Source organism: Phoca vitulina, unplaced genomic scaffold (assembly GCF_004348235.1).
Source record: "Phoca vitulina isolate PV1807 unplaced genomic scaffold, GSC_HSeal_1.0 scaffold4, whole genome shotgun sequence".
In the NCBI taxonomy this organism is placed as follows: domain Eukaryota; kingdom Metazoa; phylum Chordata; class Mammalia; order Carnivora; family Phocidae; genus Phoca; species Phoca vitulina.
In genome coordinates, this window is record NW_022589707.1 from 4653137 (window position 1) to 4673112 (window position 19976).

Genomic DNA, 19976 nt, shown 5'->3' on the forward strand with positions numbered 1-19976 from the left:
TACTCTTCAATTTTAAACCATGATAAATGCATAAACGTTTTTTAAAAATGAAATGCAAAGAGCCTTTTGCTATATTCAGTTTTGAAATCATGTATTTTTCTTATTTTAAAAGGAACATATGTTGTAGAAACATGAGGAATATAGAAAATATAGGAAATTGTCAAGACACAATAAAAAATAATCTCAATGCAAAAAGAAAGCAAACAGCTTAGTTATCTTTTCCTTTCTTTGTATGATATTTAATTTGCTCATTTAATTATACTTAAGTCATATATAATATTTTAGACATAATACTTCTTCAACTCAATTTCATGCCCCAATTTTTTTAAATTTTTGTATTTGAGTACAGTTGACATATGTTACTTACTTTCAGATGTATGACATAGCGATTCAAGTTTATACATTATGTTACATTCTCTAAAAGTGTAGCTACCATCTGTCACCATGCAATACTGTTACAAAGCCATTGACTATATTCCCGATGCTTGCTTTTTATTCCCATGACTCAGTCATTCCGTAATTGCAAACTTGTACCTCCCACTCCCCTTCACCAATTTTACCCATCCCCCACCTCCTTGCTCTTTGGCAACTATCAGTTTGTTCTCTGCATTTAAAGGTCTGATTCTGCTTTTTGCTTATTTATTTGTTCATTTGTCTTTACACCCCACATATGAGTGAAGTCATATGATATTTGTCTTTCTCAGTCTGATGTGTTTCACTTAGGATGATACCCTCTAGATCCATCCATGTTGTCACATTCATGCCCGATTTTATTCCAACTCTCCACCGGTGTCTTTAACATCAGCATCTGTCATCAGGGCTACTTTGTGAATCATCTAACAATTTTCTAAAGCACACCATTTTTACCTTCCCTTGGGTTATTTGAAATACAACATCTTTGAATCAATGTATTATACTGTAGTGAATCTCATACTAAGCTACAAGTGCTATTTCATATAACATTAGGATATTTCTTTTTAATTTATTCTTTTTTTTTTTTTTTTTTAAGTAGGCTCCACTCAGCATGGAGCCCAGTGCGGGGCTTGAACTCACAGCCCTGAGATCAAGACCTGAGCTGAGATCCAGAGTCAGACAATCAACTGAGCTACCTAGGCACCCATTTAATTTATTCTATATATATAATTTTTTGATCTAACCACTGTTACTTAAAAGAATTTAAATTCCAACTCCATGATTTTGCCTTTGAGTACATTCACAAGATTGACTCAATTTAGTGATTCAAGTTATCAGTTTATTGTTTGCCTTCTCACACCAAATTGATTCAAAGCATTTCTTTATATCTTATTTGCACCAGCCTCCATTCCACTTAAAGCAGTTAATGCTCTGTTATTACCTCCTCTATTCTCATGCTCAGTGTCCCCTAAATATGTCTTTGTTCTATCCTTTCCATTGCACTAAATGCTCCTTCCTTGCTCCCCTCACTGTCCAAATCCTTGTGTACACAACTTTCAGGATTCAGCACAAACCCCACCTCTTCTAGAAACTTTATTGTTTAATGCACTGTGCTCTTAGCACATTTTTCTTACAGGGATTTTTGTCTGTGTATTTTACCAAGCTGTTTTCACTCATATTGAATAATTCAAATATTTTTATTGCCATTTTTTACAGATTAATGTTTTATGTCGCTGTGTTGGTGGTTAATTATGTGAGGTAGGAAGCATGCTTTATGATTCTTAGTAGCCCATGTAAGTTCATTTCACATAATAGATGCTCAGCCATATGCAGACTGTGAGAAACTGCTTAATTCTTCAAAATCTCAGTTTATCATTTGTATAATGAAGAGCATTGGACCAGATGATCTTCAAGCTGGGCTCAGAACTAGCTCTCCAAAGCCAAATCAATTGTTGAGCATTACTCGTACTTCCCACTAGATGGTACCAACAACACCAAATATACACTGCTGGAAAAAACTGACCATTTTTTAAAGTGAGTTGGAGAAATGAATAATCAGAACAGGTAGCCTATTAAGTATAATAGTTACAATTTGTGAAATAAATTATAGAAAATCAGATTTTTTCCCACTTTTAAAACTGTAAGCAGCTTAACACATATCCCCAAGGAAATATTATTTGAAGTAGTGGTTATTAAATCAACCCCAAATTCCTTATTAAGCAAATATTTACTGAGTGCAGTGTGAGAGTTGTTTGTGGCCAAAGACAAACCACACGTGGATGCTCTTATAAAGGAAAATGAGACATAAATTAAAAAAAAAAAAAAACTATAATAAAAGTAAAAAAATGAGAACATTCAGAGGGTGCAGATACTACTTTCAGCTACAGAAATCAGCAATAGTCTTCAAGGGAATTGGGGTATTTTAGATTAATTTTAGGTTATGGTTTTGATTTGTTGTGTCACATAAAACAAAAAGCATGTTGAAGCAGATAGTGGAGGATATTGAATTTCAAACTAAGGTCTGTGACCTTCATTCAGCAGATAATGAAACAAAATTGAAGCCTTTTCCACAGTTTCATGATCAGAGCTGTGTTTTAAAGCTACATGTGCTCACAGAAGGACTGCATGATCTCACCTGCATACGGAATCTAAAACGGATAAACTCACAGAAGCAGAGAGTAGAGTGGTGACTGACAGGGCACATGGTGAGGTGATAGTCAAAGGGTACAAAATTTCAGGTAGGCAACAAAAATAAATTCTGGACATCTAGTACACAGCACAGTGCCCATAGCTAACAATACTGCATTGTATACTTCGTTTTTGAGGGGATAGATCTTATGTTAAATGCTCTTATATTGTTACAAAAGTAACAATAATTAATAATAACAGCAGTAATAAACGGGGTGGGTGCGAGGAAATTTTAGGAGGTGATGGACATGTCTATGGCCATGATGGTGTGTATATTTATCCCCAACTCATCAAGTTGTGTACATTAATGATGTACAGCTCTTTACATGTCAATGATTCCTTAATAAAGCAATCTAAAAAAATACATCTGCTTGGGGTGTGGCTATTTGATGAGAATAGGAGGATGGAAACGGGAGAAGGGATATGCCAGCACATTCACGTGAGGGGTTACAACAGCTTAAAGGTGAATGGTGGCCATGGTGATGAAGCGTATCAGGCAGGGAACACAATGAGAACAAAGGTAATAACTGGATAACAACTGGAGAAAACTGGAGTCAGTTTTGCTCCTGGGGGTTATGAAGGAACTTGAAAAGGATTAATTTGAACATCTTGAGTTTTAGAAGCAGACACTACAGCTTCTCTGTCAGTAAACCCAGTTTCTGCTCAGCAACAGCGGCAGTTCCCAATTTCTGTTCTAGTAGCATGGTACACGTTTGCGGAGGATTTAAAAAGCTCCGAGATCTGGTGAGTAAATGTTATGACCGCAGCACCACCTAATGCAAATAACTCATAGCTTGGTCTTTGACGAGACTGTTAGTAATAGCTACAGAATGTGTAGATCTTTGGAATTCTTTTTTTTTTTTTTTTTTAAGATTTATTTATTTTTGACAGAGAGAGCAAGTTGGGGGAAGGGCAGAGGGAGAGAATCTCAAGCAGACTCCCCGCTGAGCACGGAGCCCAACATGGGGCTGGATCCCACCACCCATGAGATCATGACCCATGAGATCATGACCTGAGCCAAAACCAAGAGTCAGATGCTCAACCGACTGAGCCACCCAGGTGCCCCGACCTTTGGGATCCTTAAGGAATCTTTTCAAAACATTTAGGATAGTTGGAAAGAAATACCATGCATGGTCCTGGGAAACTTCTTATTTCCTTTCATTTTTCTCAGAAGCACCAACTACATCCCAGGTGCAGTGGTAGACTCTAGGGACACAGAGACGAATAAGACACAATTCCTCCTCCTTTGAGCTTAGAGAAGAGAATATAGGGCAGCTGATTGTGACTCAGGTAGGAAAGGAAGCCACTAGTTAGTAATTTTCCTGGAGGAGGTGATGTCTAAGCTGAATTAGAAGAAAGGGAAAACAAACAAACAAACACTAATCTTAAAGCTGGAGAAAGAAGATGTTGTAAGCCCAGGAAATTGCTGGAGCAAAGATGGGGTGCCTGAAACAGCATTTGTATTGTAGAAACTACAGAAGTTTGAGAACATCAAGTGCAGGTGGGAGAACCGAGTAGAGGCTGGAGAAGCAGGTGCTGAGTCTGGATGCAGAAGCAGGAGCACAAGAGCCTCTGACCAAGCTAAGGACCACATCTTTGCAGAAGGTGGAACGAAACACTGTTTTAAAGAGGAGTATGATGGGAGCACAGCGGCATTTTAATTTGGAGGAATTATTTTATCTTAGAAACTAGCAATACAGCATTTTTACACAGAAAAAAAAAAGCTGAAAATATGAGGTAAGTGAAAAAGGAGAAGGAAGACCAGGCGAGGAGGAAGAAAGACAAAAACTTGTAATCCATACACTCCTAAACAAATAATTCTTAAATTTTGTGTCTAGACCTCCAGATTATTTTCTTATTAAATTATTATTGACCACATGGTCTCAGCACACATGGAATCTTTCAATGTCCCAGGCTAACCATGAATCAAAAGGGAAATACTCCAAGTGTTGATACGTTCTGTGTAGAGCTGTAATAGCTGTGTTAGCCTGCTCTTGCTTCTGAGCCCTACCGTTACCATGACAACTTTCCCAGCAAAAGGCGAGGTTGATGAAATTGCCTTGATCCAGAAGCTTTGCATTGCTGTTGGAGGCTTCAAAATTTTTAATATCAAATAAACCAGAGCCAACCTTTGTGCACACTCTGTCATACAGCAGAAACCTTAAATGACCTAAATTTCATAGTTCAGTGTAACACTTCCCTATGTATAGACTTATGGGGTCATAACTGGCTCAATCCATTGATACTTCTGGACCTCGGAAGAATCTAGCAGTGAACAAAAGTAAAAGAGCAACATCACTCTGTATATATTTACCACTCATTTATTTTAGAGAGAAAGAGCAAGAGAATCCTCAACAGATTCCCTGCTGAGTGCAGATCCTGACTTGGGGCTCAATCCCAAGACCCTGAGATCATGACCTGAGCCAAAATCAAGAGTCAGACGTTTAACTCAATTAGCCACCCAGGTGCTAAGAGGTAGTGGATGCCTCGGTTCTCTCAAACACTGCGGGACTTAAACTTTCATTTGATGAATATTTGACCATCGACTTTCTCCTCTGCATCCTAAATCTCATTAATTCTACCTTCTTTGGTTCAATTTCTCTAACTAGGCTGCAAAATTCTAACGTCCCATCAATGTCTGCAAGTTGACCTCTAACTGCATGGGGCTCTAAACTCTGTACCTTTGTCTGTTGTAAATTGTTAATAAAACATTTGGCAACATTCTATTTGCTCAGACTTTCCTTTCTCAGTGAGGGCTTTTGTAACCATTGGATTTAAAGCTTAAAATCTCCACCAGCACTTGTCATTACTCTTCCCTTTCTCCACCCCCCATGCACCACTGGGCTTACTGCCACCAGAATTGGTATGAGTACTGCTTTCCTAAGGCTGCCATAACAAATTACAACAAACTCGGTGGCTTAAAACAACAATTTTATTTTCTTACAATTCTGGAGGCCAGAAGTTCAAAATCAAGGTGTCAGCAGGGCCACATTTCCTTTGAAAGCCCAAGGGGAGAATCAGTCCTTGCTCTGCCAGTTTCTGGTGGCTGCAAGCATCCCTTAGCTTGTGGATGCTCAAGTCCATGCTACATCCATCTTTGCATGGCCCTCACCTCTGCTTTCTCCCCTTCTCTGTCTTACAACACACTGGTCATTGGATTTAGGGCCCATACAGATAATCAAAGATGGCCTCACTTTGAGATCCTTAACTTTAAAAGATTTTACTTATTTATTTGACACACAGAGAGAGAACATAAGCAGGGTGAGAGGCAGGCAGAGGGAGCGGGAGAAGCGGGCTCCCTGCTCAGCAGGGCTCAATCCCGGGACCCTGGGATCATGACCTGAGCTGAAGGCAGATGCTTAACATGAGCCACCCAGACACCCCAAGATCCTTAACTTAATTACATTTCCAAGGCCCCTTTTCCAAAAAAGTTCATAACCAAAAATTCCAGCTTGAAGTTGGGACAAATCTTTCTGGGAGCTGCCATTTAACCCGCTACATTACGTATATTATGTATGCATTTTGTATGTATAATTATATTGTCTGCCATCTGTTCCTAAATACAAGTTTTTACATTTTGTTATAAAAATACATTTTCATTGATTTGATGAACTCCATTACGAGTTGGTTGGTCAAAAATGAATCCTGAGGCGGGGCGCCTGGGTGGCTCAGTCGTTGAGCGTCTGCCTTCAGCTCAGGGCATGATCCCAGCATCCCGGGATCGAGCCCCGCATCGGGCTCTCTGCTCTGCACGAAGCCTGCTTCTCCCTCTCCCACTCCCCCTGTTTGTGTTCCTGCTCTCGCTATCTCTCTCTCTCTCTGTCAAATAAATAAATAAAATATTAAAAAAAAAAAAAATGAATCCTGAGGCTTGGTCTCCAAGTAAACCGCTAAAACTGACTACCAGAGTCTACAAGGTGGTTACCTACCCCCATGCAGTCTTGTTCAAAATGTCCGCCTTGCTTTGTGTGGCTCACTTTACAAATAATACTCTTTTGGGTGCATTTATCCGTTACACTGCTATACATCATCTTCCCTCTGTTGAGGCTGATTCCTACGTTGGTCTGATCTGTACCCTCTAATTTGCTTAGCTTATGCATTTAGGCGTTCCTCTCACAACGAGGTCAAGATTACAGATCTGATTCCCATCTGCTCTTTGAAACACAATCGAATAGAACTTGTGAAGAAATCCTACTTCTACACCCTCTCTCACCCAGACACTTACGAGAAATAATAAAGAAACAAACAGCCCTTATATTTGGAGTCTCCCAGACTGTGGGATGTGGGGCTCAGTCAGTACAGGTGGTTTTGGAGATCTACAGACACTTTGCAGCTTGTTTCCCCCAGTAAACTGTAACCAAGTTTTGGCCTGCCTAGATCTTACACTGGCCCAGATCTTGAACAACCAAAGTCTTTGGAATCATGTCAGTTTATCCTCATAACCATTGTGGAAGGGATGCAAAGCAGGCATTATTATTTCTGTTTTACATACGAAGAATCAGTGTTTCAGAGAGTTTAGATGGTTTGTCCCACGTCACATGACAAAGATGTATCCAGAACTAGAACTCAGATCGTCAGCAGCCAGTTGGTAATTTTTATCCCCCATTCACTACTTCCTGTTTTTCAGCGCATGCATTTCATAGCCCTATTACACTGCAACATTGTGACTGGTTTATCTGAATTAGCTCAGAAAATAAACACTTTCCCTTATATGTTTGGTTTTAAGTGGAAATATATGTATAATCACTTCTTTACTGCATCAAGAAACCAAAATATGCTCCAGGAGCAAACATTAAATCATTTCCATTATGAGAGTCATTGCCTTTTGTATGTTTATTCTCTAAAGTAAGGTAGGCTTGCGTTTTATCTTTGTTTCTTTGCTTTCCTAAGGAATATATTTCACATTTGTCCATTTTTATTTTATTAACAGTTTCTCCAGGTATAGCAATTGATGATTCTAACCAAATCCCTACACACTTAGTCTGCTGAAGAAGCATGTTTTCTCTCTAGAAAGATCCCATGAGCTAAGGACAGACCCAGGGCTCAGAGTCCGGAAACCTGGGCTTTTGACCTCTGCTCCCCACTGTCTGTGATTTTCTGTGATTGTACGTATTTACTTCCTAAGCTTCTGTTCCACAAGTTTGTAAAATGTAGCAAAGAATCCTTCCTAATGCCTCTTACTTCAAAAAAAAAAAGAAAACATTTTTGAAAATGTTACTTGTTTTTAGGTAAAAGATGTTGAAAATGCTAAAAGCCATTCTATTTTCAACTGTTTTAATGGAAGATTTAAATTCCTGCTGACATCGGCATATTATATTGAATACAGCTTAAAGTATGGCTCCCTTTGCCATTGACAAAACTGTGAACCAAGAGTGGGCACATCTATACCTTCTGTGGGTGTGGCACCTTTGATCAGCAAGTCTAGTGTTCATAGGTAGGGTTTCAGATAAACAAGTAGGGGAGCTGAGAGTCACTGTGGCATAGGATGATAATCTGTCAAGTCCTAAACTTGGACTAGTTGCTTGTATTTGAGATGATGTGCTGAGAGATGAAGGCCAGGGGGAGTAAAAGTAGATTAAAGAGGAAGGAGAACATTGAGGTCAAAAGAAAAGATGATTAATGAGGGCAAAGTTTCCTTCAGCAAATAACATATTTGCTGATATTTATTTATCATTTATTTTCTGCTCAACCACTAGAGGATACAAACAAACATACTGTAACATCTAGAAGGGAAATGTGAAAGTCAGGACAAAGCAACAGTATAAGTTATGTCAGAAGACAAATTACAATTGCTTTAAGTATAGTTCATGTACAGATAAGAGGAAGCACTCTAGCTACCTGCAGCAGAAATGTGTGTAAGGCAGGGAAACGGCTACATACGAAAAGTGTTGGGGGGACTAGGGGAGCAGTCTCTAGTCTCTGCCACCAAGATTGATGGCCAGCACAACATCCCCAGGATGGGATTGTTGAGGACGCTGCTACCTCTGTCTCAGTCAGGAAGCCATCTCAAATCTGTTGGCCCACAACGCTTAAGGCTTGTTACATCCCAAAACAGCTAATTCAGATACTACCAACCTGCTCACCCACTTTGATCCATTAGGGATTTACTCACAGTGTCAGAAACCCCATTTTAGGTCTCAGCCAAAGAGAATTCTCTCTACAAGGGATCTGCCCTTAGACCACAGACCACGTGTGCTGATGCACACCTCACAAAGCAGCCAAGAGCCTGTGGTTGATGTGGATGTGGTGATATCATATCAACATGAGTACTATGAGCTCAGGCATTAAAGGAGAAGGACCAAGGAGGGAAGAGCAGGCCCCAAATCAAATAATTTCTTTCTAATAATTTGTAAGTGACTAGTCCGATTGGATAGCTTGGCAATAGACCAGTTTCTTCAGAGCCTCTTTGACCTCTCTGTTCCTTAGGCAATAAATGAAAGGGTTGAGAGCAGGGGTGACAACAGCATAGAAGATGGAAATCACTTTGTTCATGTTGAAGGCATGGATGGCTCGGGGTCTGGCATACATGAAAATCGTGGCTGAATAAAAGATGGTGACCACCACGAGGTGGGAGGCACAAGTAGAGAATGCTTTCTGCTTTCTGGTGGGCATGTGCAGAACGGTGGCCAGGATGCATCCATAGGACAGGACAGTGATAGAGAGGGGCAAGAGAAAGATGACCAGTGCCAGGATGAAGTCCACCAGCTCAGCTACAGACATGTCTGTGCATGAGAGGTTAAGTACTGGAGAGATGTCACAGAAGAAGTGATTGATGACATTGGGGCCACAGAAGCTGAGGCGAGAGATAAAGTAAATCTTAGCCAAGGAGATGCCAAAGCCAATGGCCCAGGAGCCAAGAGCCAAGTGGAATCAAAGCCCGTGGCTCATAATGGTGGGGTAGTGGAATGGACGGCAGATGGCCACATAGCAGTCATAGGCCATGGCAGCCAGGAGCACACATTCTGTGCACATGAGGGCAATGAAGAAGTAAAGTTGTATCATGCAGTGAGTGAAGGAGATACTGTTGCTCACAGACCAAAAACTAAATAGCAACTTAGGCACAGTCACAGAGATGTACCAGGTCTCCAAAAAAGACAGGTTGGCCAAGAAGAAGTACATAGGTTTGTGCAGTGGCTGGTTTTGCTGCACCAGCAGGATAATGACCACATTTTCGGCCACTGTCAGAATATAGGCCATGAGGAACATCAGGAACACTGCTACCCGCATGCCCCAGTTCCCAGGGAACCCCCCCAGGATGAACCTGGTGACCTGGGTCTGGTTCTCACTTCCATATTGGAGATACAGGACTTAGCTCTCCTGGGGGAAAAAAATCACTTGGTCAGAGTCCATGGTCCAGTTAGATTCTTCCATCCTCTGCCTTCTCTGACTAGCAATAATAGTAACATATCATTTATTCATAACATATTATAGACTAGACCATACACTGGGTACAGTAGGCACTAATGTAATTTAATTCTTACATAGCTTCTTCACATGTTATTATACCCATTTTAGTGATAAGGAAACTGAGTCTTGGAAAGACATTAAGCAACTTACCAACTTCCCACTGGTAACAAGGCAGGAATCACCTTGAAGTCTTCGTCCAAAGCCCATGCTCTATTCTACACTGCCTTCACAACCACCCCCAAATTAAACAATATCCAGTCTACATGTTCCATGTTACCACTGCCAGTTCCAAAGGATATGCATAGCGCTCCTGGCCCATGTCTACACAGTGCTTTGGAAGTTCTTCCTTAAGGCTCACTTACCCCTCACATACCATTACATCCTTGCCCTCCACCATCATGGAGATGGAGTGCAGCTGTCACGAGCTAATGATGATCACATGAGGTATGTGAGCACTGAGATCAGGAGAGCTGGCTTTCCGTGTTAAAGACCTGGACCTCAGTCAAGTACCGGGTCTGCCCCAGTTTGCTATATGACCTTGACCTCTTATCCTCTCTGAAACCCAATTTTCTCTTCTGTAACGTGAATATTAATATTCACTCAGCTTATGTCGCCATGGATCAAAACCCAAATGAAAAAATGTGAATGAAAGTTTATATGAACTGTAAATGACAGCAAGTGTGAAAGGGGCTCTGACCCCTTCTTATTAGAGGAAAGGAACCTGGGCTAACAGGAGGGAGGAGAGGAGCTGCTGTGAGCCAAGCAGAGTGGAGATAACACAAACACGGGCTTTGCTCTCAGGCAGCTGCAAGTCCTCACAGGTGGGGCTGGGAGTCTCTGGGAGGAGAGTCTTTAAAATAAGCAAACAAAAAGAAATGCATAATAAAACTTGAGACATTTTCTAGGAAGATTACAGAACAGAAAGTGATACGAATGTGATCAGGGAAGTTCACTTGGACCTCTGAGGAGGTGACCCGGGCAGAGAAGGATTCCGGGGCCCCAGTCCTTTGAGTTGCTGAGGAGGGACAGCACTGCCTGAAATGCGGCCACCACCATGTGCTGTGGTCTGTGAGGTAAGGGACACAAGAGATGGGAAAAGTAGGCAGCCCTGGAGGTCATAATAAGGGCTCTGAATGGCAATCTCAATACAATGAGAAGTATGAGAAGAGCTAAAGCCCAGTAGGGACACAGTATGGTTTATGATTTATGAGTGCAAAGATAACTCTGTCAGTGCACACGTCTCTGGAAGCAAGAGTGGTGGGGAGCCTGGTAGCAGGCTATTCAGAGAAGGTGGTGGTAGCCCTGAATACAGTGGTTTCAGAGAGGTGAGCAGATTTCAGATGCATCTTAGAAGAATCTTTAATGGTAATTGATGGTTTGAATACAGAAGATAAGGGAAAGAGAGATATATAGGACTCTCAGATATACAGCTGGTGACATGGAAGGGACACCATTTACTAAGATGGGGAAAACTTGGGATGCTTACAGGCATTTTCCTCAGAGTTGAAGAAATGGCAGTGAGGTAGGGTTGTGTTTTTGATTTATTTTAATGTGAAGCTTAAACAATCAGTCCAGAATATTCTCTAATAATAATTTATTGAGCACTTACTAGCTGCTGAGAAGTTTGCTCAGTTCTAAGTACTTTTCATACAATATCCCATTTAATCCACAAAACAATACTAATGAGGTATTGTTATTCTAATTCCCCAGAAAACACTGGTTTGGACAGAGTAAGAAACATTTCCAAGTTAGAGAGTGGTGAGATCATCCTGACAGCCAAACTGAGAGCTGTCTGAGAGGAAAGGCATGGCCTGACCCCCTAGGCTGACATACAGATTTGAGGCTCATCACCACCTTGTTATATTTAAAGTGTCTGGCTATTTTAGGAAATAACCTCTAGTTCTACTGAAATTTCATTATAGACACCAGTTATTAGAGATGAACCCAAATTTAAAAAATAATAATATGACATAAATACATATTCAGTGACACACACACACAAAACCAGAAATAAACATATAGAAATGCTTAGTAACTGTATCAGAGAAGAGGCAATCATTGGACTAAGACTTGAAACATAAATAAGTGAGAGGATGAGACATTTTAGGCAGGTGAAACAGAGTGAACAAAGACACAGGAGAATGAAACAGCCTGACATTTTCAGGGAAGCAGCTGATTAAGACCTATTTGCTGTGTGCGTGGGAAAATTATGAGAGAATGAATGAGTAGAAAAGGGATGGAGAGAGAGAGATTGAGAAACAGAGACAGAGAGAAATAGTGTCAAGGGCCAGATGATGGAGCCCTCCATGTGAAATACTAAGGCATTTAAAAATTGTCCTGTAGTCTAAACAAAAAATAGTTGCTGAATGTTTTCAGTAGCTGATAACATCCTCATATTTCACCCTGGCTTTTGATGCAGGGAGATGGATTTGCATGGGACAGAACTAGTAAACCAGAGATCAAGAGACTAGTTGGAAGACACCCTCATAGCAGACACTTGAAGACACACAAGAGAACAATCACCCTACTTACAATGTTTGTTAAAGAAACAAAGTTAACCTTTAGACATATCTGTTCACAAATTACACAAGTAACTGCATTCCTAGAGGAAGCTCGACTCCTCACAAGCTCCCAAAAAAGAAGAAAAAAGATTGTCCTATTTCTCAACTAAAGGAAGAGTATATAGGCACTAATTATGGATACTAGTAAGTTGAGCTGGCCATATTTATTGTCAATGTATTATTTCACCATAAATTTGTGACCTTTCATTCATAATAGTTCCTACTCCATGAGAGTGATCCCTCATAGCAGATTTTTACCATTGATTTAGAATCAAACATTTTAGCTTCTTCTCCATTCTTGTGCCCGCTCTGTATGCACTTTCCCTTAATTTTGTTTGGATTCTGTACAACTGTAGGTTTCAGTAATTTAAATTTGATGAAAACATAACCTCTGTCCCTGCCAAAAGTCCAGTGGTTTTGTAACCTCCTTCATAAACGAATTACTGGGAGGAGGCAGCAGCATAGGGACCCCAAGAGGTATGGACAGGATCTGCAGGTTGGCGTCAGAATCTGGGGTGCCTATTTCTGATCCAACACCAAGAGATGTCCCTCAAAAACAGCAGGGGGAGTGTGCTCTCTGCTCACTGCATGCCTGGCTGTACTTAGAGTATGACAGATGGGAGTATCACCCTGACCCACTGATGGGAACTGGGGGTGAGTATAAGAGAGGGGCACAACGATAGTGTTAAATATTTAGGATTTAAACATTTCTGTGCCATGGGAGTCTGAAAGGGAGCTGCCTGCATAGTTAGAAAGTGATGCTCTGAGAGGAGACACTTACCTTGGCTCAGCAGCCTCTGCTGGGGTGGAATGTGAAAAGAAATTCTTCACTGATTCTAAAATAGGAAGAAGTATAAAAGAATGATTCAGGTACTGAATAGATGTGAGGAACCCACTCCCTAAACCTACAAGTAAATGGGCACAGATTACCCAAATGCTTCCAGCCTGAGAGCCAGGACTAACTGAGAGGTGAGCCCCAGGCTCTAGGATCACATCTGTGCCTGATACGTCACCAGGCTGTCTCTCCCAGCACCCCGGGGCCAGAGCACCCATTGCCTTCCTGGTGGAAGCTGCAGTGGTCTTAGACTCACCAAGCTGTGAAGAGCTTTGGATTCTGAGGGCTTTAAATGGTATCAAGACTTTCTCTACATCTCTGCCAAGACCCAGGAGAAAAGTACTTTGATGATGGCAGTAGGTCTCTTGTGGGAACCATGAGAAATTTCTATCTGCCTATTGTGACAGTCTTATTTGTTTTATATAATAGTAGTTCCACAGGGGGAAAAATCCACTTACGGTCACACACTTTGAAAAGAACCAGATTTGAATTTATTCTTTGTTGAAACATGAAGAAAAAAAATGACTACTTTTAAATCTCTCTGCAGATTTTCAATTTTATTCAATCTTCACGTTACTTAAAACAAGATGATCGATCAGTGCTTCAAGGGAGACATCAGTACCCAAAGTAGACTTATATTGCTACACTTCAGTAAAAATTTTTTTTATTTTATTTATTTATTTTAGAGAGTGGTGGGGGGAGGGGCTAAAGGAGAGGGAGAGCATCCCAAGCAGACTCCATGTGCTGAGCATGGAGCCCAACGCAGGGCTTGATCTCATGACCCTGAGATCATGACCTGAGCCGAAATCAAGAGTCGGTCACTTAACCAACTGAGCCACTCAGGGGCTCCACTCTTCATTAAAATTTTAAATAAAAGTTTTTGTTTTAAATGCTTATGCCATAACTGTATCCCAAATACATTTATCATGATGTAATCATCCTTACTTTGTCAGCTGCCTTTGGGAACCCCTTGACCAATATTTCACTTTCTGAAACAAAACTCTATTTTACTAAACATCACTTCTCTGCAGCCTGCTGAAATCTTAAGTAGCTTTCACATAAAGAAAAGTTGTCAAATTCACTGTGCCTCCGTGAAATGGTAAATGGAGATACTGACAGCTATAAGCAATTCAGTCTGCAACACAAGGTTATGGTAATTACTTTTTTTAAAGGAAATGATACATTTTATTATTTTAATTTTAAGAACATTCCACTAAAAGACTCACAGCACTCTTTAACATGGTTTCCTTATAGGACTGAAGTGTAAAACAAAATTACCGTGACAAATAAAACTAATAAAACTAAGCCATGCCTTTCAAATCACTGGCCTCAATCTATCTCTAAGTTCTATAAAAACTCCGACTTCCCCTAAAATGTATAATTTGGTATTATCTACAATTTTCTAATATGGATTTTAAATATAGTGATAGAAATAGAAATGACAGAGCGCCCACCAAACAACAGTTGAGCTAACTGTTCCGGTCACCTATTGCGGTGGCCGTGCCCTAGGCAGACTGAACAGGGCTGCAGGGGGCATACTTCTCCCTCAAAGACAAGGAATGCACATCTGTAGTGAGTGGGTTCTATGAACTACTGTGACCACGATCCCTTATACAAGAGGTTTGGGGTTCGAATTTCCTACAAATAATCCCCCAAACAGGTTGGAGATGTTCAGCTGATACAAATGGTACATTCTACAACATGCCGGCACTATCTTATCCTAGAATTCAGCTATGTAGGCTTTCCTTGGAGGTTTTTTTTTTTTCCATTTGTACCTGTTGGCAGGTCCAGGTCGGAGAATTCTGCAGACCCGTCTAGGATATGTTGGGAAGCAATAAGGAAATCCAAGAAACTCGCTGTCGTGTTGTTCTTCAGGTCCCCAGATCCCTTGGCTATCTGTCTTTTTTTTGGTCAGTCTTGTTGTATCTGTTGTGTTATATCCAGATTTTGTAACAGTAAGGGGCTGTTCATTTTTTATATTATTGAGTAATATCCCAATATATGGATATTTTCGCAGCGTGTTATGTATTCACCTCTTGATGGACTGTTCTGTTTGGAGCACTCCTTCAACCCTTACCTAGGCCATGTAAAACTCTGCCTCAAACTTTATTCCCTTGCATACAGAGCCTGAAGGTCACCCAGAAGTAAAATCTTAGGGTCTTTTCAGGCTTTTTCTCAGCGTATGTTCAGTCCTGGGCATGCGTGTAGTCTTCTCAATTCCCTGATATAAACCTGAGGTTTTAAAAGCCCTTGCTCTGCCATGTATGTCCATTCCCAACCTCTTCTTTCTCAATCTGTCAGCCTATTGCTCATCTCAACGGTTATCACTAGCCTCAAGCTGCTGTAGCCAATTCTTCTACCTTTAAATACTTTCGGCAAATGCCACCTGGGAAGCCACCCCAGCCCTGAGATTGCTCTGAGTCAGCGAAGCAAAGGTAACCTATATGTCAATCCTTCAGATAGCTGCCATATAGGGTGAAACATTCAACCAAAATTCTCTGAAAGTAAGGTCCATATTACTGGTTCTGGCTACCAACGTGCACCAAGAGTGTGGGCTATCACCTTCATGGCTGCAACCAGTCATGGTCAGACAGATGGGAGATGATAGGTGGGCAATTTGGATGTCCCAGCCCCATGGCACCACAATGCAACAACTTCATAATCTTTCCCATCATTGCCATTTTTATACTAGATCCCAGAGTCCTACAAAAGGCAATTCTGAAAGTTTTTGATAGCTTATTAGCTATTTTTATAGAGGGATGGAGTCTTGGGATTCCCTGCTCCACCATTTTCAGTGATGTTTACTGAAACATCATTACCTTAAAGTAAAAATTTATACTTAAGTATATTGGTATACATACTTTATATATTGCCTGCATTTTTCAAACTTGCCAAGTTCCCTTTTTAATTCTAGGACCTATGTTGTATGTTCTTGGGGATTTTCTATGTAGATGATAATGCTGCCTAAGAATAAAAATGATTCTATTTGTTTCTTTCTAATTTGCATCCTTCTATTTTTCTTTTCTGGCCTTACCACTTTGACTAGTATCTCTAGTTGAAGGAAAGTGATGAGTATGGACACCCAGGTCTTGTTCTCAATCTCTGAGGGGAAATCATTCAGTCTTCCACCATTAAGTATGATTTTGGCTGTTAAGTTATTTGAATAACTTTATTAAGATTTAAAAAGTTCCCATCTATATCTAGTTTTTAAAGACCTTTATTATGATTGATTTGTAATTATATTAGCTAGTTTTTTGCTTCTATTAAGATGATAAACTGGGTTTCTCCTGTAGTCTATTAATATAATGAAAGACACTGATTTATTTTTGATTGTTGAACCAAACTTGCATTCCTTGCTTAAACTCCCCAAGGTGATGATCTATTATATTTTTGTAAGTCATTGAATTTTGATAATCTTTTATTAGAAATTTGTGTGTCTGTTCAGAAGGTTATCATTCTGTAGCTTTCTTTTCTTTTAGTGCCTTGGTTTGGTCTTGGTGTGAAGGTAATCTTGGCTTCACGGTGGCATTTGCCAAAAGAATGTTTCCTTCTTTTCTATTTTCTCAGAGTTTGTATAGCACTAATACTATATGCTCCTTATGTGTTTCATAAAATTTATTAGTGAGCCTGAAGTTTTCAATGTGGAAAAATTTTTAACTCTATGTTCAATTTCTTTCATAGATAGAAAGTTTGCAGGTTGCCTATTTCTTCTAATGAGGGCTTTGGTAGCTCTTTTATTTTCCAGAAATTTATTTCATCTAAGAAAAAACCTTCTTGAAATGATTGATATAAATCTATGAAAAATATTGCCATAATATTTTTTCAATATCTAATGGGTCTGTAGAAATATGCCCTCTTTAATTCTTGATATGGTTATTTGTGTTTTTCCTCTTTATTTCTTGATCAATCTGGCTTGAGGTTTTTCAATGTAATTAAACTTTTCAAAGAAACTATGTTTAGTTCCGTTGAATTTTTCCATTGTTTTTTTCTGAGAATTTCTTAAATTGTTTTTGTTTTGTTTTCTTCCTTCTGCATTCTGTGTGCTTAATTTGATCTTTTCTGTCTAGTTTCTTAAAGTGATAGCTTGAGTCATTGATTTGAGACATTTCTAACATAAGCATTTAATGCTTAAAATTTTCCTGTAAGCCCTTTTTCAGCTGCCAAAGTTCTTATATATTGCATTTTCTTTTTATTCAATTCAAAATATTTTTCTAATTTCTTTTGTGACTTCTTTGACTTATGGGTTATTTAGAAGAATGGGGTTGAATTTTCACATATTTGGGGATTTTCTTATGGTCTTTCTATTACTCATTTCTGATTTAATTCCATTATGTTTAAAGAAAATACTCTGCATGATTTCAATTAGTTAAATGTATTGACATTTGTATTCTGGATGGACTATCCTAAACACACCATTTAGGTCAGGTTGATTCAAGTCTGCATATATTTACCGGTTTTTGTCTAATTGATCTATCAAATACTGGAAGAATGATGTTAACATCTCCAATAATAGTAGTGGATTTGTCTATTTATTTTTTATGTATCTGTAGCTTTGTTATTAGATTATTAGAATATTTATGTGCTCTTGATTGATCAATACTCTTATCATTAATGTCATACTTTTTCCCCTGGTAATATTTTTTATTCTGCTGATTACTTCATTTGATATTAATATGGTCATTCCAGCTTTCTGATTTTAGTGTTGCAAGGTATATACTTCTCATCTTTTTACTTTGAATCCATTTATGTCTTTATATTAAAAATGGATTTATTTCGGGGCACCTGGGTGGCTCAGTTGGTTAAGCGACTGCCTTCGGCTTGGGTCATGATCTCAGGGTCCTGCAATCGAGCCCTGCATGGGGCTCCCTGCTTGGCGGGAGGCCTGCTTCTCCCTCTCCCACTCCCCCTGCTTGTGTTTCCTCTCTCGCTGTCTCTCTGTCAAATAAATAAATAAAATCTTTTAAAAAATGGATTTATTTTATTTTTTTAAGGAAATGTTCAATTTATTTGATCTTTGGTAAACAAAGAACAGCAATTAAAAATGAGATCTGTATATTCTTTCAAGTTGATAAAGATTGGAAAAATTACAGTATTTTCAAGATTTGGAGGGAAAGGAAATTTCATACGAAAAATGGATTGATTTTAGAAGGCACATACTTGGATCTATGTTATCCTACATCATGTCCTCTGTCTTTTAATAACTGTATTTAGGCCATTTTAATTTAATATTATTATGAGTAACCATACATTTAAATCTATTGATTTTCTATTTGCTTTCTATTTTTGTTTCATTTTTTGTTTCCCCTTTCTGCTTTTCTACCTTTTCATATTAATTATCCTAATTATTTTATTTTACAATTATTGGCCTATTAGTTAAACCTCTTTCAAGTGAGCAATAAGTTTTGGAAGAAGTTTCCACAGACTAACTCCTGTTTCCACAAATGACCCTAGGTAAGTCAGCATAGTGGAAAGTAGGAGTATTCTTGAAAGCCACTCCTGAAAGCCAACCAGTGTGACTGGCATTAACTAAACTATATATTGAAGTGACTTATGAATGGCATTAAAATGTGTCCCACTGAATTCAAACTAAATATAACTATACTGGTTTGATTAGTGTACACCCTACCCCAAAAATACATGTCCACCCAGAATCTTGAAATGTGATTTTGTCGGAAATTAGGATCTTTGAAGATGTAATTAATTAAAGATCTTGAGATGATATCATCCTGAATTTAAAGTGAGCCCCAAATCCAACTGGAAGAAGAGAAGACACAAAGAGCCACATGGAGAGGATGCTCTTGCGATGACAGAGGTAGCTAGAAAGGAGTTATGCTGACACAGCCAGGCGACACTTGGGGCCACCACAACCTGGAAAAAATAAGGAAGGTTTATTTCCTAGAATCTGCAGAGGGAGCATGGTCCCACTGAGATCTTGCTTTTGAACTTCTAGACTCCAGAACCATAAGAGAATAAATTTCTGTAGTTTTAAGCCACGTAGTTTTGGTCCTTTGTTACAGAAGCCTTAGGAAATGACTACAATACCCCAACTCAATTTTCCCTTAGCTGGATCCCCAAAATGCTCACAGCCACTTGAGTACCTGCCACTAGGGTAAGTGTGAGAGATGGAAAATAAGAATGGAAAGTGACATCAGCTCAACCAATTTCAGTTAAAATTCTTAATTTTGAAAAACTTCATTAAGCATATTTTACAAAAAACCACATGGCCATGCACATTGGAGGACCCCATGCAAGTAAGGGACCCTGAAGCTTAAACTTCTTTAGCTTCACGGTAAATCCACTTCTGGATATAGGAGGGGAGAGTTAACTGCAAGGTCAGTGTCCTTGAGATGACCATGGGATATATGTAAGAAATGATCATACAAGTGGGCTTGGAACCTACACCGAGAAAGAGACGTAATAAGACAAACTGGGTGGAGGCGGTTGGTAATGGATGAGGAAAACGTCATAGAGTTAATGTAATAGGGGTCATAGTGGGGTCAAAATTTATTGGAGTTATATTAGGTGGTGTGAACTAGAAAAAAGAAATAGGGGTGAGTGGTCAGAGAGTGGGG

General features: G+C 39.5%; 1 protein-coding gene and 1 pseudogene across 1 annotated transcript; both read right to left on the minus strand.

Annotated features, from left to right (window-relative positions):
* LOC116630693 overlaps positions 1–19976 on the minus strand; it is a 116818-nt pseudogene that overhangs the window by 84514 nt on the left and 12328 nt on the right.
* On the minus strand, positions 7950–10215 carry LOC116630563 (olfactory receptor 6B1). Its single transcript, XM_032401259.1, is given in 2 exon segments — positions 7950–9908; positions 10191–10215. Coding segments are annotated over 2 exon segments (975 nt in total). The 3' UTR covers positions 7950–8958.